The sequence below is a fragment of the Pan paniscus genome, chromosome 11, assembly GCF_029289425.2.
Source record: "Pan paniscus chromosome 11, NHGRI_mPanPan1-v2.0_pri, whole genome shotgun sequence".
NCBI classification, from domain to species: domain Eukaryota; kingdom Metazoa; phylum Chordata; class Mammalia; order Primates; family Hominidae; genus Pan; species Pan paniscus.
In genome coordinates, this window is record NC_073260.2 from 16,949,601 (window position 1) to 16,976,238 (window position 26,638).

Consider the following 26,638-nt stretch of genomic DNA (forward strand, 5'->3'; position numbering starts at 1 on the left):
ACATTCAGTCCTGTGTGTGTATATATATATATTCAGTCCTGTGTGTATATATATATATATATATTCAGTCCTGTGTGTGTATATATATATATATTCAGTCTTGAATATATATATATATTCAGTCTTGAATATATATATATATTCAGTCTTGAATATATATATATATTCAGTCTTGAATATATATATATATTCAGTCCTGAATATATATATATATTCAGTCTTGAATATATATATATATTCAGTCTTGAATATATATATATTCAGTCTTGAACATATATATATATTCAGTCTTGAACATATATATATATTCAGTCTTGAACATATATATATATAGTCTTGAACATATGTGTATATATTCAGTCTTGAACATATGTGTATATATTCAGTCTTGAACATATGTGTATATATTCAGTCTTGAACATATGTGTATATATTCAGTCTTGAACATATGTGTATATATTCAGTCTTGAACATATGTGTATATATTCAGTCTTGAACATATGTGTATATATTCAGTCTTGAACATATGTGTATATATTCAGTCTTGAACATATGTGTATATATTCAGTCTTGAACATATGTGTATATATTCAGTCTTGAACATATGTGTATATATTCAGTCTTGAACATATGTGTATATATTCAGTCTTGAACATATGTGTATATAGTCTTGAACATATGTGTATATAGTCTTGAACATATGTGTATATATTCAGTCTTGAACATATGTGTATATATTCAGTCTTGAACATATGTGTATATATTCAGTCTTGAACATATGTGTATATATTCAGTCTTGAACATATGTGTATATATTCAGTCTTGAACATGTGTGTATATATTCAGTCTTGAACATGTGTGTATACAGTCTTGAACATGTGTGTATATATTCAGTCTTGAACATGTGTGTATATATTCAGTCTTGAACATGTGTGTATATATATTCAGTCTTGAACATGTGTGTATATATATTCAGTCTTGAACATGTGTGTATATATTCAGTCTTGAACATGTGTGTATATATTCAGTCTTGAACATGTGTATATATATTCAGTCTTGAACATATATGTATATATATTCAGTCTTGAACATATATGTATATATATTCAGTCTTGAACATATATGTATATATATTCAGTCTTGAACATATATGTATATATATTCAGTCTTGAACATATGTGTATATATATTCAGTCTTGAACATATGTGTATATATATTCAGTCTTGAACATATGTGTATATATATTCAGTCTTGAACATATGTGTATATATATTCAGTCGAACATATGTGTATATATTCGGTCTTGAACATATATGTATATATATTCGGTCTTGAACATATATATATATATTCGGTCTTGAACATATATATATATATTCGGTCTTGAACATATATATATATTCGGTCTTGAATTATATATATATATTCGGTCTTGAATATATATATATATTCGGTCTTGAATATATATGCACATATCCTCCATATCCATGGGTTCCATATCTGTGAATTCAACCAAATGCAGATCAAAATATTCAAATACAATAAAAATAATACAAAGAAAAAATACAGTATAACAACTAGCATTTACACTGTGTTAGGTATTATAAGTAATCTAGAGATGATTGAAGTTATACAGGAGATTGCACATAGGTTATATGCAAATACTATACCACTTCATATAAAGGACTTGAGGAACCACAGATTTTGGTATCTGTAGAGATCCTGAAACAAATCCCCCACAAATACCAAAGGATGGCTGTATATAGCTTTATTTTTAGAAATTAATTCACACAATTGTTGGGGTTGGCAAACTTCAAATCCATAGGGCAGACTAGCAGGCTGGAAACTCAGGCAGGAGTCGATGGCTATAGTCTTGAGGCAAAGTTTCTTCTTTTCCAGGAAACTGCAGTGTTTGTTCTTGAGGTCTTTCAACTAATTAGGTGCGGCTCACCCAAATTATTTAAGTAATCTCTTTCACTTAAAGTCAGCTGATTGTAGATGTTAATCACATCTACAAAATACCTTCACAGCCACACCTAGATTAGTGTTTGATTAAATAACTGGGTGCTATAGCCCAACCAAACTGACAATAAAACCAACCGTCACATCCACCAAATCAAAACTCCAGGAACAAATGTTTAAATTACAAGCATTAAGATTCTTCGCTCTGAAGAAGCTTTCTTGGTGCATTTAGCCTGTTTCCCTTTGCAAAACTTTCATGTGCAGTTGTCCATACTAAGCAAAGTCTACCTAATCTAGGCACTTGCATTTAAGAGAGGAATACCTCTGGAACCCATCCCATCCTTCCACCCTCAAAGCCCTTCCCCTAGCCCCAGCTGCCATCAGCTCCTGGTTGGACCATGGCTGCAGCCTCCTCAGTTCTGCCAGCTTCCTGTCCTTCCTGCTCTGCTCTGTCATCCACCCTTCCCGAGGGTGCTCTTTCCAAAACACTCGTCTGATTGCATCTTCACTGATTAAAAGTCCCTCCAGGCCATTAAAGTGCTTGTGTCACTCAGCCCAGCAGCCATAAGGGCTTGATTACAAGCAACAGACACAAACTCCAACTGATTTAAGCAAAAGAGGAATTCCTGGAATAGGCCACCGGATGGAAGGAAAAGCTAAAGTCTTGAGAAGGGCAGGGATCCAGGCTGCCCTGGGGATCTCGGAAGCAGGAACAAATGGACCATCTTGTCAGAGCCAGCTGTGGGGATGAATCAGAGTCAGTGACCTCAGTCTCCATGGGCCAGTTTTTAAGGAGAGGGTGTCTGATTGCCCAGGATTGATTCACAGGCCCACCCCTTGGCCAGAATGCACCCCTGATAGAACCACCAAGACTGAAATTAATAAGAAAGGAGAGGATTCTCAAGCAAAGTAAGAGGTATTAGCAGAAGAGGGGAAATAGAATCTGCAAGAAAGGACAGGACACAAGCTCTTCATGGAGACTTCCAGCACCCGAAGGATCTTTCTACGTCAGAGCAACTGTGAGAGCAGGGAAGGATTGCATTCCCTGCATTCAGCAGGGGCCAGAAGGAATGATGGGAGCAGTTTCCAGCCAACTAAGGAGAAACAGGAGTTTCTGGACCATAAGACAGGAGACTTAACCCCAAGGACTGTCAGACCGAACTCTAGTTTCCCCTGTTGTTTCTGGGCCATAGCTCTTCCTGAGAAATACTAAGCCCAAAGTGTGGATCATGAAGAACCTTCCCTCAACCCCTCACCTTACCCCTCTGTCCTCTCTCTCTGCTGCCTACAGAGGTCCTGAGAAAAGGGTCTCAGAGCTGGAGTGGAGGGCTGTCTGCCCTGAGATCACTGCTGTTGGGTCTCTGGTCTTGAGAGCGCAATAGGGGAGGACAGAGCAGAGGGGGTTAGAAGGGAAGTCACACTCACCTTGTATATATCTTATTTCATTGTTTCCTTATTTATGGTCTGTTTGTCTGCCACTGGAGTGTGAGCTCCATAAGGGCAGAACCTTGTCTGTATTGATTACTCACTGCTGTGTCCCCACACCTGTTACAGGAACTGGCACACAGTAAGCACTTAGGAAAATACATATTTGGGACTGAATGAGTAGCCTGAATATCAGGTGGAGGCTACACTCCACCATTCTGTCTTTGACCCTGAGCCAGACAGGCAAGATCAGGCCTGGAACTGAGTCAAACCAGGAATCAAGAGGAGCACAAGCTCTGGACTCAGCCTGCGTGAGGTGTGTCACTCGACCACTCTGAGGCTGCTTCCTTGGTTTTGAAATGGAGATTATACCACGCACTTCACACTGTTGGTGTGAGAACAAATGAGAATTAAAAGCGTGAAATTGGAACACAGTATGTGCTCTCCTCCCCGGGTGCCCCCTCTGTTGTATGCTCTGTAAGGGAGGAAGTTGTTTTAATCAGATGGTGGGAACTGAATGTTATATCTTCCAGGGCTGGGGCAATGGGTATTTTAAGAGAGCTTCCTGAAAAGGGCAGTGCCTGGCCCGCAGGGAGAAAGGAAGCACCAGTGGTACCATGTCTATACAGTGATGGGCCCAAGGATCCCTGCAGAAAGTCTCATGCTGCAACCTCTAGCACGCCCAGCCATGGCTACAAGAAAGGCTAGCCATGTTCCAGTGTTGCCTCTGCTTTGGAGGATGGGACCAAAAGAGATATATAACAGGCAACTTTAGAAAGCGAATTTTATTAGCTTCATGAGAAACAGCTGCCATGAGTCAAGACCTGGATGGGGATAGAGCTCTGGTAGCTTCCAACCAATGGCGTGAATAAAGCCCACCTGTTCTCTCTACATCCTCAGACCAGGGTCTTAGTGGGGGTCCCAAGAAGAACACCCCACCTCCTTGCCCTCTCAGTGCAGGCACAGATTCAGGGAATGCATTCTTGTTGGACCTTAGGATCTCCGTCTCTATGATATCTCACTGAACAGGAAAATGAATCAAATCCACATTCTAGACACCCAGATGCTGACAGATTTGGGATACGAGCCACTGTTCTGGATCATCAGCCAGGAACACAACACTTTGAATCACCAATCAGAAAGTCAAGATTCTGGAATGCAAAATAAGAACCCCCTAACTTTCTAGCAGATTTCATCAGTAGCTCCACATCCTAGAATGACTGTGTTACAAATCAACCAGAAATCTGACATTCTAGGTTGTCAACTAAGAACCCAGTATTCTGGCAGACCAAATGAGAACCACTCCTAACAATCTGAAGGGCTAACAAGGAGTTCAGCATTCTGGAAGAGTAAACAGAATCACAATATTCCAGATAATGGGTGAGACTTACCGTTCTAAATGTCAACCCCAACACTCACCATGCCAAACCAGAAAATGAGCATTTAAGACCATCAGCCCTGGCCTCAGCACTCTGGAATGACAAGCACAAAGCTCTCCCCTCCAGAATGCTGCTTTCCTGCCCCTCAGAGCTCTGTGGATGGTCGCTCCACAGCAGGCCCATCATCCTGACTGGCATCCGGCACACGGAAGGAAACGTAGGGACAGGTCTTGGTGTTGAGGCAGACCAGCTTCTTCAGTGTGGCCGTCTTGACGATGTTAAAGCCCACCTCGCCGCCAAATGTGCTCGGCTTCCAGTACTCCGGAGAACAGATGGGATTCCCTAGGAGACCCTTGAGGGAAAAGGGAGCCCCAATCTCTATCATACTCTCCCCAAAGATAGAGTTTGGATGGCACTTTTCAAGAAGCAGTCCAGGGTAGAACTCCAACGCATCAATGTCTCCATACAATTCCTCCAACTCTGCTGCCATCTCCTTCTCTCCTACAAGGAGATAAGGGGAAACGCTAGCGTCAGATCCATGATGCCATTAAGGTCAACCTGGGGCGGGACCCTTCCAGGTCCACCTTTTTCTGGTGATAATAGGGACTCCAGGAGACTAACTTGAGCAACTGAGCATGTGCCCTAGAATTTGGCCTGGTTGGCACTGGGGAAAAGGGTCAAGAGGAAAAGCACAAATTGCCCCTCCTCAGGGACTGGGTCTAGGGAAGGAAAATGCTACTAAAGAGAAAGTCAGGGGCCTAGATCTGCCACCAAACAGCCTATAACCTTGAGCAACTCTGGGCCCTAATTACCTGATCATCACAGAAGGGAGAATGCTCCCCATCTGGCTTCCTTCACAGACAGATTTCAAGACCTTAGCCTGGGCCAAGCCCTTTTATTACTAGAGCTCAAAGATGTAACATGTCCGAGCTCACACAGAAATTCAGTGGCAGTGTTCCTTCTGCCCCTGGGGACCATTTGTCATGGGAGAGTAAAGAATAAGATGCTGTTCCAGGATCACAAGGAGCTCACGCACAGAATCTGCTCCACTCTGCAATACCCACATGTTCATGTGGCCAAGGGGAGACAAATATGGAGCTTCCCTGCTTCCCTACCCAGTTCCTCAAATCCATCCTCCATTGGGAACTCTCATGGGCCATGTCACACCCTGCTTCAGTGGCTCCCCATTGTATGTGACAAGGGCTGGCAACTTGGCTGCCCAACATCTGAGGATATTGGGGGAAATATATATATATATGTATATATACACACACACACATATATATTTATATATATACACACACACATATATGTGTGTGTATATGTATATATGTATTGATATGTATATGTATATATTGATATATATGTATATATACTCTATTCATATATATATTCATATATATGTATATATACTTTATTCATATGAATACACAGATTCTTGGGCACCACCCAGGCTGGTTGAATCAGAATCTGTAGGAGAGGCATCTGAGATTTGGTATCTTAATCAGCTTTCTAAATGATTTTTATGCAGCTGGCCCATAAGTGGGTACTTAGAAAGCACTAGACCAAATAAAACTCAAAATATTTAGTATGAAAACCAAGATTCTACACGGTTTGGCCCCAACCTCCCATCACTAATCATCCCCACAACATAAGCTCCTTGCCCCAGCCACATCTATGACTGTTTCCCTAGATACCTGCTGTCTGACCTCTATGCCTTTGTACTTTCTTTTTTTTGAGATGGAGTCTCGCTCTGTCGCCCAGGCTGGAGTGCAGTGGCGCAATCTCGGCTCACTGCAAGCTCTGCCTCCCAGGTTCACACCATTCTCCTGCCTCAGCCTCCCGAGTAGCTGGGACTACAGGCACCTGCCTCCATGCCCGGCTAATTTTTTGTATTTTTAGTAGAGACAGGGTTTCATCGTGTTAGCCAGGATGGTCTTGATCTCCTGACCTCGTGATCCACCCGCCTGAGCCTCCCAAAGTGCTGGGATTACAGGCGTGAGCCACCTTGCCCGGCAGCCTTTGTACTTTCTATTGCTCCGCCTAAAACACTCCTCCCTCTCTTCTCCCACTGAAAATGCCATTTGTTCTCCAAACCCAGCTGAAAAGTCACCTTCTCTCCCCAAGCAGGCTTATTTACCACCCTGGCACAGCACTTCCAAGCCCATTATAAGTCTGGTTGTTACACATTGCCACATGTATTGTCCCGTTCTATTTCCTTGATGTCTCCCTGACTTTGCTGCCAGTCCCTCAAGGGCAGGGACTGCATCCAGGAAACAGCTGCTCACCTACGAGCTCCTGGAAGGAGGTGTAGGGTTTCATGCCAAACCTCTTGCGGTACTCATTGAAGGGCTGCAGCCGCATCTCCCGAGACTCCCTGATGACATCCACAGCCACGTGCAGGACATGGTGGTCCATGTTCCTGCCCCCACCGATCTGCCGAGAGAGAAGCACAGCAGTGGTCTGGGAGCCAGGCCAGGCTGTCCTGGAGCCTGGGTAAGTTCCTGGGACAAGAGCTTCCAGTGGGAGTCCCTTCTGAGCTAGGATGGAGAGTGTTGGGCAGCCTAGCAGTTGTGATGCTGCAGACCTGCCCCGGGCCTGCTGCTGTCATGCTCTCTCAGGAAGCCCCTCTGAGTCTCAGCTTCCTCATTTTTTTTGTGTGTGGGTTTTTTTTTAGACACTGTCTCACTCTGTTGCCCTGGCTGGAGTGCAGTGGCACGATCTTGACTCAGTGTAGCCTCAACTTCCTCAGGCTCAAGCGATCCTCCCACCTCAGCTTCTCAAGTAGCTAGGACTACAGGCACGTGCCACCATGCCTGGCTAATTTTGTTTTATTCTATATTTGTAGAGGTGAGGTCTCACTATATTGCCCAGGCTGGTCTCAAACTCCTGGTCTCAAATGATCCTCCCACCACGGCCTCCCAAACTGCCGGGATTACAGGTATGAGCCACCACATCTGGCAGCTTCCTCATCTTTGAAGTGTGGAATGGGCCAAGAGGACTTCTTTTGTGGCTCACACTGCTCCCCAGTCCGTTGAATTACACCAAGAGGTAGTGTAACCCCCTGTGAAGGGAGGGAAAATAGACCTCAAAGCCCAGGTAACCTGGCAAGATAAAAAGGCTGCAGAAAAAGATTCTGATTACTAACAGTTAAGGCGCATTAGTCTAAAGAAAGCTCTGGTGCTGACCAGGCACAGTGGCCCGTGCCTGTAATCCCAGCACCTTAGGAGGCCGAGGCGGGTGGATCACTTGAGGCCAGGAGTTCAAGACCAGCCTGGCCAACATGGCAAAGACTCGTCTCTACTAAAAATACAAAAATTAGCTGAGCGTGGTGGCAGGTGCCTGTAATCCCAGCTATTTGGGAGGCTGAGGCAGGTGAATCACTTGAACCCAGGAGATAGAGGTTACAGTGAGCCAAAATCACACCACTGCACTCCAGCCCAGGCAAGAGAGCAAGACTGTATCTCAAAAAAAAAAAAAAAAAAAAAAGGAAAGAAAAGAAAGCTCTGGTGCTTAGGATGAAATAATAACGTTCATGCTTAAGAGAGTCATTTTGATCAACAACTATAATTGGGCAAAAAAGAAAGCCATGGTTGGATGAAATCATATGAGCAAAGCAAGCAGAGGATGGTGCCAGTTACAGCTTTACAAGCTGTGGGGCTGTTGAGGGTTGAACTGTGTTCCCTAAAATATTAAATATGTGTTGAAGCCCTAACTCTCTGCATCCGTGAATGCATCCTTCTTTGGAAATGAAGTCTTTGCAAAAGTAATCAAGTTAAGATGAGATCATACTGGATTACGGTGGGCTCCAATCCAATAACTGGTGTCTTCATAAAATGAGGAAAGACCAGTTCAGGGAGAGCACCACAGGATGATAAAGGCAGAGACTGGAGCGATGCCTCTGCAAGCTGAGGAATGCCAGGGACTGTCGGCCACCACCAGATGCCAAGGAGGCATAGAGCCTTGAGAGAGAACATGGCACTGCCGACACCTTGAATTCAGACTTCTAGCCTCCATCTGTTGCTCCGAGCTTCCCAGTTGGTGGTACTTCGTTGCAGCAGCCTGAGGAAACTAATATAGGGACCTTGGGCAGCTATTCAAGCTAAGTTTGAGTTCCCGCATATGTAAAAATGGGGAAGGGAAGAGCATCTACCTGATATGGCTGTGGTCAATTTAAATGGGATAAACTATGCAAAGCTGTTATCTCAGTATTGGTCACATGGGAACCCCTGAGAGGGTAGCCATGGACAGTGGTTATCAGGGGAAGCCCTGTCTTATCATCACTCACTCTTCTTAATATCCTGAGAGTCGCCTATAATCCCAGCACCTTGAGAGGCCTAGGCGGGCAGATCACTTGAGCCCAGGAGTTCAAGACCAGCTTGGGCAACATGGCAAAACCCCATCTCTATTAAAAAAGAAAAGAAAAAAGAAAAAAAATCTTGACAGTCCATACATCTCTGCGGCCTTTCTGCCTTGTGCCAGGTACGATGCCGGGGCTTTTCACGTACATCATCATGGTCATTCCTTGAAAACGTTCTGAAAACCATCCAGCCTCACACAAAGGCTATTGTCTCTGTTCATGTCTTGTGTCCCCACAAAGAACCATAAAGAAACCGACAAAGAGGCCATAAAGCAGCCAGCAGCTGCCCACCGGGGCAGCAAATGCTAATTTCAGTCAAATTACCAGAAGGAAATGGAAATCCATGTGTGCCACAGCTTCATGACAGGGTTTAGGGACAAGGATTAGAGAGAAGCAGAGGACTGTGAGGCAACAGGGGAGCCAGAGACTGCGATGAAGCAGATGGGAGCTTCTGAATGTGGAGAAGGGGAGATTGAGGAAGGCGTTGGCTGGGAATTCCAGGGAAGGAGAATGTGTTTGTTTGCTAGGGCTGCCATGACAATGTACCACAGACTGAGTGGCTCAAACAATAGAAATTATTTCCTCCGTCTGGAGACCGGAGGTTCAAGATCAAGGTGTCAGCACGGTTGGTATCTCCTGAGGCCTCTTTCCTTGGCTTGTAGATGGCTTTCTTCTCCCTGCATCTTCATGTGGCCTTCCCTCTGTGTGTGTGACCTAATCTCTTCTTCTTATAAGCACACCAGTCACACTGGATTAGGGCCCAGCCTAATGACCTCAATTAAACTTAATTACCTCTTTAAAGACCTTGTCTCCAAATGCAGTCACATACTAAGGTTCTGGCGGTTAGGATTTCAACATACGAACTTTAAAAGAGACACAATTCAGCCCAGAGCGGAGGCTTATGATTTAATAAACACCATAGGCAGGCACTGTTACATACATTACCATGCCCTGAATGTCCTTCTGTTCCTCAAACTGCCATGTCCTCTGACTTCCATGCCTTTCACCCATGCCGTCATCTCTATCTGGAACACAGCCATCCCCTGCCACTAACACCACCTCTTACCCTGGGAGATCTCTATCCCTCCTTCCAATTTCTGCTCCGACATCCCTTCTTTTCCCATAACCCGCAACTCTGGGTCAGATGTCCCTCCCTGACTCCCAGAGCATGGTGGGCTTTTCTACTATGGTTTATAACATACTCTTAGAATTCTGATAACATAGGAGAAGCTCTTAGAACAGTGCCTGACACGCAGTAAGGGCCCTAATGCTGTTAGCTGTCGTATGACTGCCATCACTTTCTAGGGTGTGAGCACTAAAAGATGAGCCAAGAACCACAAAAGTCTTGTTCCCACTACATCTCCAGTACCTGGAGTAATGTCTGGTATTGTGGAATGGACAAATGAACCAATGAATTCACGCAGGAATGCTTACAACTGCCCTGTAGAAGTGACATCAGCCCCATTTTACAGAAGAAGAACCTGGAATTTGGACCCAGGTCTGCTGGATCCCTCAGCCCACCTGCCCTCACCAGCACTCCTCTGGGGCTTACCCGGCCAGCAATCTGGCGAGAGAAGGCATCCACCAGGGCCTCGACCCCATAGTCCACCAACATGGAGGTGTTGAACAAGAACTGCTCGTAGCTGTACTCCTGGGAGCCCATCTTGAAGGAGTCAGGCATGAGGGGGTGCCAGTGGTAGAGATGGTTGAACTCCATGGCAATGCGGTTGCGGTATTGGAACTGGACACCGAACAGCAGCTCTGGGTCAAATTTCAGCTGCAGGAAATAGCCACTCAGCTGCTGCACGTACTCCTCGATGACAATCCTGATGGTCTCCCCTGGGCAGGGCAGGATTGGAAATAGGGTCAGCCAGGCACAGTGATTTAGATGCCCAGCTTGGAAAGCAGGCCAGTTCATGAGAGGTGCTTGCTTTTGGTCTCTTTATTGTTGTTGTTGCTGTTGATGTTTATTTTTATTTTTACAGACAAGGTCTTGGTCTGTCACCCAAGCTGGAGCGCAATGGTATAATTACAGCTCACTTCAGCCTGAACTTTCCCGGGCTCAAGCAATCCTCCCACCTCAGCCTCCCAAGTAGCTGGGACCACAGGTGTACCACCACACCCAGCTTTCTTTCTTTCTTTTTTTTTTTTTTAAGAGATGGGGTCTCACTATGTTATCCAGGCTGGTCTTGAACTGCAAGTCTCAAGCACTCCTCTCACCTCAGCCTCCCAAAAGCCCTGGAATTGCAAGTGTGAGCCACCACACCTGGCCTTGCGGTTGATGTTTAATTTTGTTTGGCCTCTTCCATTTTGTCTCTTTGTAACAGGATGTGAAAATAGAACTTTTGGTCTATTTTGACTGAGGTCTCAAGACAAGAGCACCAGCTACTCCCACATTTCAGAGGGAGGTTCTAGGCCCAGTTAAGCAGGACATGCAAAGGAGGTGTCCAAGAATTGGTCTTATGACCTCCCTCCTGAAGCCCATTAAAAGAAGGTGGAGAGACTACAAAAGATGGAAAAGTGGAGGATTTACTGGTGAGAGCTGTCATCATGCTGACACCCTCGGTGATAGAGGGGGACTTCAAGGAGACCACTCAGAGCTGCTGCAGTGGCAAAAGAGAATACTGAGGACAGAAGGGGAGCCTAGCCCTAAATATATTTCAAAAAACATATTTCCTATATGTTCTTATATAACAGGATTCTTATAAATAAGTTTTTCCTCTGCCCCATTTGTAGCTATAACCAGCTAGAAAGCAAAAAGCCAGGGAAAATGCAAATTGAACATTCTGTAACAAAATTAAAACTGGGCAACTAGATATTGAAAGAAACTGATATTCAGGCCAATTAGCCATTAGACAAATTGGCTTTTGGAAATTGACCTGGAGCTACAGACTGTGGGATCAGCAGACCTGGATTCAAATCTTGGCTTTACCATTTCCAGCCACCTGAGCTTGGGCTGAGTTACTTAATCTCTCAGAATCTCACTTTCCTTAACGTAAAATGTGTGTTATAATAATATCAGTGCGGCCGGGCGCTGTGGCTCATGCCTATAAACCCAGAACTTTGGGATGCCAAGGCGGGTGGATCACCTGAGGTCAGGAGTTCAAGATCAGCCTGGCCAACATGGCAAAACCCTGTCTCTACTAAAAATACAAAAATTAGCCAGGCATGGTGGCGGGCACCTGTAATCCCAGCTACTCGGGAGGCTGAGACACGAGAATTGCTCGAACCCGGGAGGCAGAGGTTGCAGTGAGCCAAGATCACGCCATTGCACTACTGTGTGGGCAACAGAACAAGACTCCATCTCAAATAATAATAATAATAACATCAATGCAATACTATATTAGGGTTGTTGAGAGAAGTAGACAATGAATACAGCAAAACTGCTGGCACAGTGCCTGGCATAAGACGGGGTGTCCATATATGTCAGCCAAAAGTAGGAATACTAAGTGTAGACGCGAGGGGGAATCCCTTTCCAATACTCACATGTCACAGATCAGACTCAGGTTTGCAACCCCTTCCCATTCAAGAAGAGCCCCCTTTGTGATGGAGTGGAAGTAGCATAAATTTTGGTGGCAACCAGACCTCAAGTCTCCATCTGCTAAGTGTCCCTGGAGAATTCACTTCACCTCTCTGAATCTTGATTTTCACAGGGTAATCATACCCAGCTCATGAGGTTGTAGGGGAGTTAAATGGTGCCCTAGGGTCCTGCCTTTGGTCACAGCTTCATCTCCAGCCAGTGTGCTGGACAGCCTCCAGCTCTCTCAGGTCAAGGTCTTTGCAACGCTGAAACTTCAGAACCAGCCCCTCTTCCTTCTAATGACTGTTCCTATTCCCAATGCCTGGCTCTTCATGGCTCCAGTGAATTAGGCTCTATAATTGGGACCAGCCATGCCCAGTGGTGCCAGAGGTGGGGGAAGGGAGTTACTGGTGACTCAGAGCGAACATGGTCTGGACAGGGATGTCAGGGGCCAAGCTCCCAGGCAGGAAACCATCTGACATTTTAGGTTGCAGACTCGCCCCCATAGGGAACACAAAAATATCCTGTCCCTGAGTCACCTAGAAGCTACCAAACTGCAGGAAGGTAGATACATGCAGGGAAGGGAACATGAAGATTCCTGAAGGCCGGGCAAGCTACAGTTTGACCCTGCAAGTGCTGGGGACCACAAGTATGCATCCGGGCGCAGCACACGGGGGAAACCGAGACTCAGGGTGGCTAATCAAATGTGCTGAGTCACCCAGCTAATAATTAACCATCACAGTCATCTATTTTCTGAAGGCCTGCTATGTGCTAGTTGCCTTCCCATTCATGATCTCAATAAATCCTTACAATCATCATTCACCCCAATGTACAGATTTGGAGACCGAGGCTCACAGAGGTTGAGGGGCCTGCTCAGGGTCTTCTAGCCACTAAGCAGAAGGGTGAGGATTCTAATCCCAGCCTCCACCTCTAAGTACCCCCCGCCCCCAACTTCTCAGGATGGAGGGAATGACCTTCCAGGGCAGGGCAGGTCTGGAATCCTCACCTATGAGGATGAGGCGGGTCGTCTGGAAAAGCTGCTCATCGCCCCAGGTGGGGTGCTCAGCCTTCAGCAGGTCACACACACGGTTGTGCTCACGTAGCCAGAGCGTGGCATACAGCATGAGCCCAGGAAGCAGCCCAAACACCTCCTGGCCCACAGCCATCTGGCTCTGGGGCGGGATGCCTCGGGGGTAGTGCATCAACACAGGCGCCTCTTCTACCGAGGGCGGGTACATTTCTCCGTCCAGCACCTGTGGGATGGGGCCACCTGGCAACCTGGGGTTGGGGGTCACCCGCAGCTGCCCACAACCAACTCCCTCCCACTCCTGCCTCCAGCTGCCAGTTCCTCTCAGCCAAGGCTGTTGATTCCACCTCCAAAATGTCTCTTAAAATCAGTCCCCTGCTCTCCATCTCTACCACCACTACCTCAAGCAACCCCCACTCATCTTCCACTCTGACTCCTTTCCCTAAGTGGGCTCCCTATTTCCACTCCTATCCCCAGACAGGCCAGTCTCTGCACTGCACCCAAGCAAAAAAGAGAAAAAAAACTTAAAAAAAAAAAAACAAAAAACAAATCTTGCATCATGAGCTGACTTAAAACCTTTCCAAATACTCTCTCTGCTCTTGGCAGAAAGTAGAATTCCTTAACACGGTCCCCACAGACATCTCCACCTTCCTGTAAAGTCATTCTTACGCTCCATCACTAGGCTCAGCAAACGCTCCCATTTTTACACTCCCTCCAAGTCACCAAGCTGTTCTCCACCTCTAAGCTTTTGTACTTGCTAAACCCTCTACCTGGAAAGCCCTCTCCCATTCTTAGCATCCCTAACTCCTCCTCATCCTTTATGCAACTCTGGGTTTATTTGTAACTTCCTAGGGAAGTTTTACCCATCATCCAAACACTCTAGTGGCACTCACAGCTTCTCCTTGGTGGCAGCTACAAGTGTACCTAATTATATGGCAGCTTCTTCATTCATTCAGTAAATACATGCCAAGAGACTACTACATGCCAAGTACTGTTCTTAGCCCTAAAGATTCAGCATCAAACTTTGTTTTGGTGCTTGCCTAAGATTTGTACGATCCAATATGGTAGCCACTAGCCACGTGTGGCTACTGAGCACTAGAAATTTGGCTAGTGTGAATGAAGAACTGAATGTTACTTAATTTATTTTATTTAGGTTTATCTTAATTTCTATTTGAATTTTAAAACTGATACTTCAGCTATTGGAAAACCTTTAAGTATGCGTGGAACAAGTCGGACATGTCACTCTACTTATTCAGCTGTACATTTTATGAAATCTTAATACAGATTAGATCACTCCGGTGAAAACGGAGCATCCAAATTGAGATGTCCTGTGAGTGTGAAATATACACCAGATTTTGAAGCTTCAGCATGAAAAAAGAATGTGACATATTTTATTAATAATGTATTGATTACATGCTAAAATGCTAATTACCTGGACATATTGCATTAAGTAAAATGTATTCTTAAAATCATTTCACCTGTTTCTTTTTCCCTCTTTTAATATGGACATTAGAAAATTTTAACTATGTATGTGGTTCACATTATATTTCTGTTGGACCGTTCTGATTTAAACAAAAGCCCTCATAGAATGAGCATCCTAGAGTTTGCCTGTGGTTTTTTGAGGGCAGGGCCCATTAACTATAATGGTCACTACTCAATCACCTGTGCCAGGTATATTCTCGTGTCCAATTAATATTGTGGAATAATTAAATAAATAAATGCAGACTACAAATGTTCATCTCCTATTGAGCTCCAAAATCCACCTCCCTGGCTGACATGGGAGGCCACGTCTACTCCTCCCTGGCTTCTCATACCTGCTGCCTCCTCCCAGCGTATACTGTCGCTCCTGGCACAAGCCTCCCACTCCCGTGGTTGGCCCTCTCAGGACATGACCCAGACCCCCGCCCCAAGCAGTCTTTGCCAGGGAAGACCATGGGAGACCCCTCCCTCTGCCCTACCCCCTGGCCCAGCACTACCTGGTACTTGAGTTTCCCATCCTTAAAGAGCCGCAGTTGATACTGACGCTCCAGATTGTCTCCATAAATGTGGCCGAGGTCTACCTGTGGACAGAGAGGGGTTCCCTCGGGTCACCAGGGTGCCGGCCCACTGTCGATGACATACGCGTGCCAAATTAGGTCCAGAGCAGTCCTGAGCCCCTCCTAGGTACTCACCCCATGGCCCAAGGCCTTGGTGAAGCCAGGACCCATCTTGCCAGAAGTTTTGAAGAACTGGTGGGTGAAGTGTTGTGCAAAGAAGGCAAACATGAGGTTGGTGCCTTGGGGGTCAGGTATGAACTTCCTCCTGAGCAGGAAGCGGCGGGCCAGGAGCTGGGCATCTGGCAACTGCTTCTTCCCTGGTTGGGGGGTAGGAAACAGCAGTAGCTTGTCCTGTCTGGATCTTGCTGCCCTGGGGACATCTGGGCTCACCAGGCAAACTGGCCCAAGCAGGAAGCCCAGAGTGGCCTCCTCAGGACCACCTCCCCACCACCACCAAGTAACCCACTCTCTACCAAAAGACCCTAGAAGTATTTATGGGTGAAGTGGCATGATTTTTAGAATTTTAAGTGGCATGATTTTTAGAATTTGATTTAAAATGCTTTATAAAAATATGAGAGGGGAGAAATGAAATAAGATGAAGAAACCGTGGGTAAATGTTGAAACTGAAAGATGGGTACATAGTTCATTCTGCTTTTCTCTCAACTTTTGTGTATCTTTGCAATTTTTCCATAATGAAACATTTCACCAAAAAGAAATAAAGAAACAGAAAAAAACAAACATGAACTCCCTTGCCCTGAGTCAAGGTAGCCTGTGTTTGCAACTGACTATGCTATTTGCTAGCTGTGTGAATACAGATAAGTCATCTCATCTCTCTGGGTGTCAATTTCTCCATCTTTAAAAAGGGGCAAATGATACCCATTTGATACAGTGAATCTGAGGACTGCAAGAGATAATGTAAGCATGGCAGAGAACCAGTGGGTAGAATTTCTTAAATCAAAGGTCAGCAAGCTTTTTCTGGAAAAAGCCAGATAGTAAACATTTTAGGCTTTGCAGACCATACAGACATGTCACATCTATTCAGTTTTTGCTATTGTAGCGGGAAAGCAGTCATAGATGACACATAAACAAATGTGTGTGGCTGTGTTCCAATAAAACTTTATTTACAAAAATGGAGAGGTGGGCCGAATTTGGCCTGCAGGCTGTAGTTTGCCAACCTATTTATTTATTTATTTATTTATTTATTTATTTTTGAGACAGGGTCTCACTCTATTGCCCAGGCCAGAGTGCAGTGCCGCAATTATGGCTCACTACAGCCTCGACCTCCTGGGCTCAATTGATCCACCCACCTTAGCGTCCTGAGTAGCTGGGACTACAGGCACACACAACTTCACCCAGCTAACTTTTGTATCCTTTTGTAGACAAGGTGTCTCACCATGTCATCCAGGTTGGACTTGAACTCCTGAGCTCAAGCAATCCACCCACCTCAGCCTCCCAAAGTGCTGGGATTACAGACGTGTGCCACCACACCACCACCTATCAGCCATCATAGACTCTCCCCACCCACTACCCTTATCAGATGCCAAGAGTCCAAAAGGACTAGCAGGCTTGCTTGCTCCCCTTAAAATAGGTGTGTCAACCTATTTTAAATGATGCCAATCTTTCTATGTCTGGCATAAAGACAAGTCATCCTTAGAATAAGTATTGAGAGGCCTTCCTTAATTATGTCAGTGTCAAATGAGTTGTCACCCAATTGCCCTCACAGAAAGGAATAGAATTTTTTGAGTTCTGGTAAAGGCATCTCTTCACAATGCATCAAGATGTGAGCCCTGATGTTGAAGGTTCAAGATCAATGGAAATTACTTGGATTAAGATGGCTGACTGGGTTCCTCTGGCAGGAAAAAATATCAAGTACCCCTAAAGAAAATCCACCAAAAGGGAAGTTAGAGGGAGTGATCTGTCAACCGTAATTTGGAATCATCACTCACTGACACTGGGCAAGCATGATTTCAGCAAAGTTGGCAAGACTCAGCTATCCTGGTAGAATAGTCATGCTTTGGGAGAAGCAGCTAACCATATGATGGAAAACCGTCACAGTAGTGCTCTTGAGACCCAAGCAGGGACATGGTGCAAGGTTTTGAACCCAAAAAAGCACATAACCATGAGGCTGCACAGGACTGGCATTCAACAGTGCCACCATGTGGCAGGAACTGGAGTATAGCAGCAGTGGACTGATGAGCCTCTCTTGTCCTCTCTGTACTTAATGCTGAACTGATGGGTCTGAAATGAATAATATCCCAGGTTTTTGGATAATTACAGGTGGCATGGGAAGGTCTTACAAGGAAGACCCCTGCCAGTGTGGCTAAGTGAAGTCTTGAGCAACGAAAGAAAAAAATGTGACTTATTTGTACCTTACACTGGTGAAGCATGTAAAACTATTTACATCTGTAAAGACCCAAACACAGAGACAGCACCCAATAAATAGCTCACTATTCTTTCCTACATCTCAACTTCTAAGTCACTTCCACCCCAGCAGGACCCAACTGATCATTAGAAAAGGATCAAGCAAAGAGGCACCCTGGAACTATGGAAACATTGGTCTGACTCTAGGTGACCTCAGGCAAGACCCTCTGCTGCCCTTGCCTGTTCTCAGCCCAGGCTCTGGACATGTCATATGTCTTGCCTTGGTCTAGCCATCTGCAGAATTGGGTCAATAATTGTTCTTCTGCCTGATTTTTCCCAAAGAGAAGAACTGAGCACCTCCTGTAATCCCCAGGCCCAGCTCCTCACCCCATTTTACCTTTGGTTCCCATGGGTGTGGGGCAATCTTTAGGCACAGAGGGCAGAATACGAGTGTAATAGCTCACGTTGGAGAAAGACTCCCAGCTGATGTAGTCATGTGCTGAGTTGTAGGTGGGGGGACTGGGGATAAGGTTGGAGCGCACTGCAGAGAGCAAAAATAATGGTGACAAGGGTGTTTCCACCCCCAGCTCCACCCCAGTTCTTGCCTCCTCCTGGGTTGGGGCTTATTTTATCAGGCATCATAGACTCTCCCCACCCACTACCCTTATCAGATGCCAAGAATCCAAAAGGACTAGCAGGCTTGCTTGCTCCCCCAGGTCAGGGGGCCCTGCCCCACACCCACCTGTGAGTACCAGGCGCATGAGCATCTCTCGGATGAAGGTGGCATTGACAAACTCCCAGAACCAGCGCCCGTGAGTGAGCAGGAAGTGGGTGAAAGAGGGGCTGGGCCGCAGTGAATTCCGGAGCCAGGTCCACAGGCCAGCTGCAGGGGCAATGGGAGTCACTCAGTTGGTCCCTCCTACCAGAACCAGAAGTAGCCAGGGTGGAAGATGGGACACTGAGGACAAGGGCCAGGATGGAACAGAGTAGCCCCTATGGGGAAGTGGGTAAGGATGGAACCTTGGGAGCAATGACACATGACAGAGACAGAACCGGGCGTGAGGACAGGGGCCAGGGCATATGGTGAAGACTCACCATGGAACTCAGAAGCAGGGAGTGAGGGTGGACCAAGAGCGAGAGCTCATGCTGGAGCCAGGTCAGGGAGAGGGGCAGAACCAGGCAAGGAAGGAGAACAGGGCCATGGTCAGAGAGGAGGGTAGGAAGTTAGGGTCTAGGAGAAAGGGCCCGGGGAGCAGAAGGGCTCAAGATGGAAGGAGTGAGGGCTGAAGGCCCAGCTCACGGATGGTGCAGTTGGGGCCGGAATAGCCCGTGCGGGTGCAGTCACACTGGTAGCGGTCAAGGCCGAAGCGGACACAGATGCCCTGGTGCTGGCATGGATAGTAACAACAGGGATTCACTGTGGGTGAGAAATGGAGGTCAGAGACCATGCTAGGGTGGCCTTCTGACCCCCATCTAGCCCCTGATGGGGGAATGAGGGGCCAGAGGCATGGACTTAAGTCGCAGCTCCGTCCTGAATCACTGGGTGCCAGGGCTTCAGGGTTCCCCCAAGGGGACCCCTGTTCCCACCTCTGTGAACATAAACCACCCATCCTGACATTTCCAGGCCCTGCTCTGGAACTCCAGCCTAGCCCACATCAGGCCCCCAGAGGAAGCGCCCCCTCCCTCCCTATTGCCACCAAACGGCGGCAGGAGAAGAGTCCCCGGCTGTGACACTGAAAGTTAAGAGCGAGCTGATAAAACTCCGCAGCCACGGGCTTCTAGAGCGTTCACTTCCTGCCTAGTCAGAGTTCAGCAGCAAGAGCAGGCCGGGGCGGGGGGTGGGGGGGCGGTCAGAAAAGGGACGAGGACGAGGACGGGGACTTCTCCCAGACCACCACCCCATGAACACTAGGAAAACGAGATCCCTCACCATTCCTCCATTTCTGCAGAAGGTAGAGAAGAGCAGGTATCATAATGTCCACATTGCAGATGGGGAAATTGAAGCCAGAAAAAGGGAAAGCCAGACCTATCACCCCACAAGTCTCACCAGACCACATGCCCATCCCTTCACTTCCACTCCACCCCCACAGCCTCAGCAGCCAAGTCTAAGGAAAGAAGTTTTCCAGAACCCTGGGGACAGAGGGTGGGTGTGCAGGAGGAGGGGGACTCCAAGGTCTCAGCTGCCTCAGCCCCCATTCCTGATGGAATCAGACTTGGCCCACATCAGGGTGGGGTCTGGGCTCTAGGATCCAGAAGAAGGTCACAGACCAAGGGAATAGGAGAGATAGGGCTAGAAAATCTCCTGGGAGGGTGCATGGAGCTCTGGCATCCGCCCTGCTGCCTCCTGGAGAAACTCTATAAGGAAATCCCTCTTGGCATCTAACCCAGATCCCTCAGACCACCACCCCCTTGCTAAATCTGCCTCAGTGATTCTTTAGCAGCAAAGTTACAGACTCCTCAGGTTCAGTAGGATCCACCATCACCCCCACCACCCTGTTCAGTGAAGGAAACTGAGGTTCAGGGACAGGTGACAACTTGGCCAAGGAAACAGAACAGAGCTGGGCAGACCAAAAACTCCTAGCGCCTGGCAGGAGGCTCCATCTCTGACCTTACACAGAAAACGCCGGGCTCCTTTCTGCAAACATACTTCCTTATCTGGGCTCAGAGCCAACGTTACAGGGAATATGTATTCTTTGTGCAACTGGTTATTGCAGGTCAAAAGGGTAGTGAAAGGCCAGAGCAGCTAAGGATGAAATGCTGTCATCTCAGGGTGCTAGGATCAGAGAGCATGACCCTGGGCAAGACCTGCCCCCTATCCCCTGCCCTGGTCTCAGTCTCCTCACTTCACAGCACAGGGCTTGACCTGGGCAGCAGAGTCCTCTTGGTCCCCACGTCGAAGACGGCAACACCACCTCAAATACACACACACACACACACACACACACACACACACACACAAGCAAGGACCACAAGAATCATGCAAATAGTTTTGCTTAAGCCCTGGCAACTCCCCACAGCCCCACAATGGCCCCAGCAGGGGTGTAGGAGGGAGGGGTCAGGGGAAGAAGGCTGGACAAAAAGGCTTTATCAGGCAGCCACAGGCAAACCTGGCAGGCAGGATCCAGGGAAAGGGCCTGGCAGTACCCCAGCCCCCGCCTCCCCCAGCCACAGGCCCAGAAAGGCCAAGAAGCCTCTGGAGCAGCCCCCGTGCTGGCTCAGAGGTCTGGTTCCCCCAAGAAAGGACTTGTCACCCTGCTAGAACTCTTCTTCTTGCCCCTCCTGCTGGCCTGGCTCTCTCACCTGCCCAGGAGCCCCTGTAGCACCCACTGCCCAGCTCCCAACCCTGGCACACAAGGTCCGCTAGGACTCACGGTCTAGTTCTACCACTCTAAGGGCACAGGGGTTAGGCCTCCCCTAGGCTCAATTTCCCCATCCCTGCCACAGCAGGGATCTCAAAATGAACTCCAGAGGTCCGTGCAGCTCAAACATTCTGCGCCAGCCCCTCCCTTAGCCCCAAACCCTCAGCATCTCCATCCTTCATCCAGGCTGTTAGCCTCCTTAATACATTTCCTCCAAATCAGCTGAGCCCACGCCTTGCCTCCCCAAGAAGTCTTCCCCAAATGTCCACACTCCCTCCTCCCACTCTCCCTTGCCCTGGCTCCGGGTTCCAATTCAACCTGCTCTTCTCCACCATAAGCTTCCAGGAGAAGGGACCCCCGGTTCCCTTAAGGCTTTCTCTTCCCCCAGCACAGGCTATGCACACAGTTGAGGCTTAACCAGGTCTGGGATCCAGATGTGGTAGCCAGAGCTTAACGAATGTTTGTGGAATAAATAAAATGAAGTGAGGAGATTGGTCACCTCCAGCCTGACCAAAAGGAGTCCCTCATCTTCCAGGCCCTCAACAGCTGTCTGAGGTGGAGCCGGAAGGCCTCCCGCCGTGGCCCTAGAGCTCTGCCTCGGCAGGCAGAAGAGCCACAAGCTCCAGACGCTGAAGCTGGAACGGCTGCCCACACCCTCCCTGCCAAGAGAGGCTGTGCGGAGCTGAGGCTCCTCCCTCCCAGGCCGGCCCGTCCAGCTTCCCCCCTCCCGCCTCCCCCGCCACGTTCTTTCCATAAACACCACTGCTCTGGGGCAGGAAAAGTTCTCCCAGGAAGGACAACAGTGGGCCTGCCGCTGGTGCCCCAAGGTGTCAGGGTGGGCAGAGAGGAGACTGGGTGCCACTAGACTACAGCCTGACCATCACAGCCCAGCCAGAAAGCCAGGGCTCCAGCCGACCAAGTCCACAACCTTCCACACCCACGCTCATTTATCTCCCCAGCACTCCCTAAGAGAGGTAGGTGAGACTCCCCATTGCACAATGAGGAATGTAGGGCCCAGAGAAAGCAGGAGGCTTGCCCAGACCCCACTGCTTTGAAGTTGCGGAGCCAAGACTTAATCTCCCTCCTCCTCCTACTCCTGGAGGTACCCAGGACTGGATTTGGGGAAGGGATGGAAAGGGAGAGTTGCTTTGATGCAGACTGAGGATGACCCAGTTGAGTTGGATTTGTCACATTCCTTCAAAGTGAACCTTGAAAATCCAGAACGAATGAAACCAGGACCCCAGGGGGATCACCGTCTCCTGCCACAACCAGATCTTTAGGAAGTATTCGTACAGGAAGGCCTTCCTTCGGTCTAACTTCAATCCTGCATGTTTTCATGCCAACTCAGTTCTATGCTCAGTGGAGGACACCCCTGTTCATCAAGAAAGAAAACCAAGGAGATGCAGGTACCAAGTCTAATTCACTTTGAGTCCCCCATACTCAGCACAGGGCCAGGCACCAAGTAGTTGCTTGGGAGAGCTGTATTAGAGAGTGGCTGCTCTTACTGGCTGTGCATTCTTGGGTGAGTCCCTCCCACCTCTGGAGCCTCATTTTTCTGTATATCCCATGAAGGGGGTTTAGCAGGCGGGCTAAAGGAGACCTTCCTTTCGACGTCCAGGCCCTCTACTCTGGGTAGAGCCAATCTGTCCCTCTCCATTATTTGTATCAATACAACCCTCCCACAACTGCCCCATCAGCAGAGAACCTTCCCATTTGCTCTCACTGAGTCCCCAAGACACGCGGAGGCAGAGATGATCAGCACACCACGCTGCATGCCAGACACACGCAGCCCAAAGGCCAAGCTGCTAGTCCCCATCCCCACAGATGAGGACTGTCCAGAACTGCCTGGTTCCAGGACCTTTCCAAGGGTTTGGGCAAGGAACACCCCCTAGCGTAAAAGTCAGGGCTCCAGGTCCAGGACTGAGCGTGACTAGGGGACAGGCACAGCCAGGGAACACCAAGTCCTCCAGGATGCAGAGGCGTCAGGCTGCAAGATTGCCCAGTGAAGAGGCAGGACCCAAATCCCCTAAAGAATAATATTTAGAGAGTCTCTGGGGACCTGGCAGCCAGAGAGAAAAAAAAAAGGTGGGGAACCCTGACTGGTTTGGCCCGGGGCCCCAGTCCCCACACTTAAGCACCACCTCACCAGATCCAGACAACTGGGCCCAGCAGCTGGAAGAGCCTGCTGGTGGGGAAGCCCTCTCCCGGCCCACAGACCCAACTGGTGCTGGCGAGAGCAGGCGCAGGCTCCCGGGCAGCCTTGGCACAGCTGGGATCTTGCCCCATGTGCCCGGGTCAGCTGGCCTGGGGCTCCTCTGCCTGGCATGCAGCTCTGGTTGCCAGGTCATGCCCTATCCCCATCTAGAAGATGGGCACTGAGTCAAGTCCAGAGACTAGAGGGGAAGTACTTGAGCATTCAGGGCGCCCCCGGCACAGCCTTGCCTCCAGGCTGGCCTCCATCTCCTCACCCACCAGAGAGGCAAAAGCAGGATTCTCTCCCTCCGCCTGCCCTCTTAGGTGAGTGCAGCCCTCATCTCTTCATCTCCTTTGCCTCTAGAGGCAAAAGACAGGCTTTGGCTTCCTGGGGCAGATGCCCAAGTAGCTTGGCCCTCAGTTTACTCGCAGACTTGGAAATATGAGGGCAACCCAGACCTTCTGCCCCTGCACTCCACCAGTCATTCGTTCTTTCCTAGATCCTTGCAGGAGCCTCGGTACCAGTTTTCTGGCCTCCAGTCTCATCCCCACATTACGCATCCAACCTCAGCCTCCTGCTCCACGTTACCCTTACGGTGTTTCCTGGTCGAGTCTCTTAGTGTTTCCCCCACCCGCCACCTCCTTTGAGGTCCAGTCCAAAAGTCATCAGATCCAAGAAGCCTCCCTCAATTCTTCGCACTGAGAGGCAGCTGCTCCCTCCCCTGAGCTCCGCACACCCCTGCTCCCTTCCCTGGGCTCCCTATACCCCTGCTTCCTCCCATGAGCTCCGCACAGCCCTGGTCCCCTTGGATGACAGTCTGTTGGCATTTCTGGCTCCACCATCAGCCTGTCAGCTCCTCCCAGCTCTGTGTCTCCAGGCCCCAGCCAAAGACTGGCATAAATAACCCTTGGGGATTAAAAAAAAAATTCCGTGTAAACATTTGTTATACAAAAGGAAACAGAAAAGGCAAAAAACAAAATAGCACAGACCATGGCTCATTGTGCATTAGTGAATGGACTAAAAAAGAATACAGACGGGTGGGACCTGTATACCAAGAGTGCCTGGATGAGGCCAGATGGGGCCTCAGAGGAAGTGCTGGGCTGATCCAGGGACTGACAAGATGGGTCAGCGAGGCAACCTGAAGAGCCCCTTCTACTCCCCACCACCAGCTCACTGTGAGGATTCAGACAAGTGGCCTCACTCCCTCTGGGCCTCAGAGTCCCCTTCTGTAGACTGGGTCTAACGCATCTCTCTGGCAGGGCTGTTGAGAGCACCAAAGAGGTGGGTGTCCACAACCAACCTTTGTAAACTTTAAAGTGCTGGCCACATGAGTCTTCCTCCTCCTCTTCCCATAAACCAGACTTTTATTCAACGCAAACCCTTTCCTAGAGCACCCTCCGTCCTCTCTTTGGGTTCCCTAAATGCCACCCACCCAAAGCCCGTTTCAGGAAACTTGGTCTGATCCAAAATCCATGTACATATCTTTCCTCTCTCCCCCACGCACCAGATCCTTAGAGCATCACAGCAGAAAGTGCGGACTCCCTCTGCTCCCTCCTGCCCTCTCTGGGCCTCATTTTAGAGATTTTACACAGCTAGGTGGTGGAGGAAACTATATCCAACTGGGACACATGCTCACACACACGCACACACACAGAAGCAGCGAGCTGGGGGAGGAAGGTTGGCTGAGTGAGGAGCTGAATTCCTTCACCTGGAACCTGGCACATGCATGGGGGAGGGAAGGGCGGAATTTCCCCATCAACCTCCCCCATGAAACCCAGAGTGGCTCAGGGTCCATTGTGGGTAGAAGCAGCTTTCTGTGGAAAGACCTTGCGAAGTGTGTGGACGCAGACAGACCTGAGTTCAGATCCTGGGCCCACCATGTATTTTGTGAGCTTGGGGAATCATGGCACCTACTGAGCCTCGGTTTCCTCATTTGCTCAATGGGGATCCCTTAAACCCCAGAGGAAGCATCCCGGCTCCTAAATGTATTTCCATCTCCCATGTTCTCCCGAAGTCTTCACCAGGGGAGACCTTCTCCACTGGCAATGGGAATCAGGATGGGTTCCCAGACGGTTAGAGGCTGGAGAAAGGGAACTCATTTCCCTTGGTGCCTGCGGCTTCCTCCCAAAGAGGTCCCTATAGGAAACAGCGGGGTTGTTGGGTGCAGAGGCTGCTTAGACATCTGGGGCCCAGAACAGGTGAGGGGGATGGATAGGGACTGTCCCTTCTCCCCAAGTTGGCACCAGATCCCAGTCTGCTGTTTCCCCTGAAAGAACTAGATAGCCCATTAGCCAAGGCCACACCGCCGGGGGGGCTTCAGGGAGCCCCCATCCCACCAAAAGACTCAGCCTCAGTCTTTCTCAGCACCGCGAGCAGAAAGGGGAAGCTGGGCCCACTGGAGGGGAAAGGAGGGGGTTGAAACCAGGCCAGGGGCGCAAGACCGGGGATTCCCTTGGGGAGGGATGGGGCCGCCTACCTGGCGTGGGCGCCCCTGGGTCCGCGAGCAGGACGGGGAGCGGCGGGAGCAGGAGCAGGAACAGCAAGAACCGGAGCAAGAGACTCCCTGCAGAGGAGAGAGACGAGGGGCTGAGCCTGGCATTCAAGGCTCCACCAGGAGGCCAAGAAAATTCCCCACCGGGCACCGGGGTCGCACTCACGGCTCATGGCGCGGCTGCTGGGGTGCGGGAGGCAGAGTGCAGGCTCCTGTGCGTGCGCCTCGCACACTGCCCGGAGCTCCAGCCCATCCCCTCTCCACCCTTCCCCCGGCTCCACCCCCGCTCCTCCCTCCAGCTGTCACCTCGGCTGCCCGCTTACTTCCTCTGCCCAGCTCCGGCCAAGGCATTTTATTAATTAGTGTATGCTCGCCGCTAAAGCGGCTTTTCACCCAAGATCCTTGAAGCACTTACGTTTCTGATGCCTGGTGGCACTAGATAAAGACAGGAAACTGAGGCTCAGAGACGATGCTCAATGCTGAGGTCACCCAGGGCTTAGGGACAGAACTGGGGATGGAAGCG

General features: G+C 48.8%; 1 protein-coding gene across 1 annotated transcript; it reads right to left on the reverse strand.

Annotated features, from left to right (window-relative positions):
• Positions 1-4,158: 4,158 nt before the first annotated feature.
• Positions 4,159-26,388, reverse strand: PTGS1 (prostaglandin-endoperoxide synthase 1). Its single transcript, XM_003833121.7, has 11 exons — positions 26,282-26,388; positions 26,101-26,187; positions 19,372-19,488; positions 18,814-18,954; positions 18,469-18,612; positions 15,846-16,027; positions 15,651-15,734; positions 13,654-13,900; positions 10,680-10,966; positions 7,056-7,203; positions 4,159-5,268 (listed from the first exon to the last, which is right to left on the reverse strand). Exons 1-11 carry the CDS (start codon positions 26,286-26,288, stop codon positions 4,913-4,915), a joined length of 1,800 nt encoding a protein of 599 aa, XP_003833169.3. The 5' UTR covers positions 26,289-26,388; the 3' UTR covers positions 4,159-4,912.
• Positions 26,389-26,638: the final 250 nt, after the last annotated feature.

Coding starts and splice junctions, on each gene's coding strand:
- PTGS1 (XM_003833121.7), bottom strand. Junction 15,735..15,845: donor CCAAGGCCTTGGGCCATGGG/GTGAGTACCTAG, acceptor CTCTGTCCACAG/GTAGACCTCGGCCACATTTA. Junction 7,204..10,679: donor CTCGCCAGATTGCTGGCCGG/GTAAGCCCCAGA, acceptor CTCTCTCGGCAG/ATCGGTGGGGGCAGGAACAT.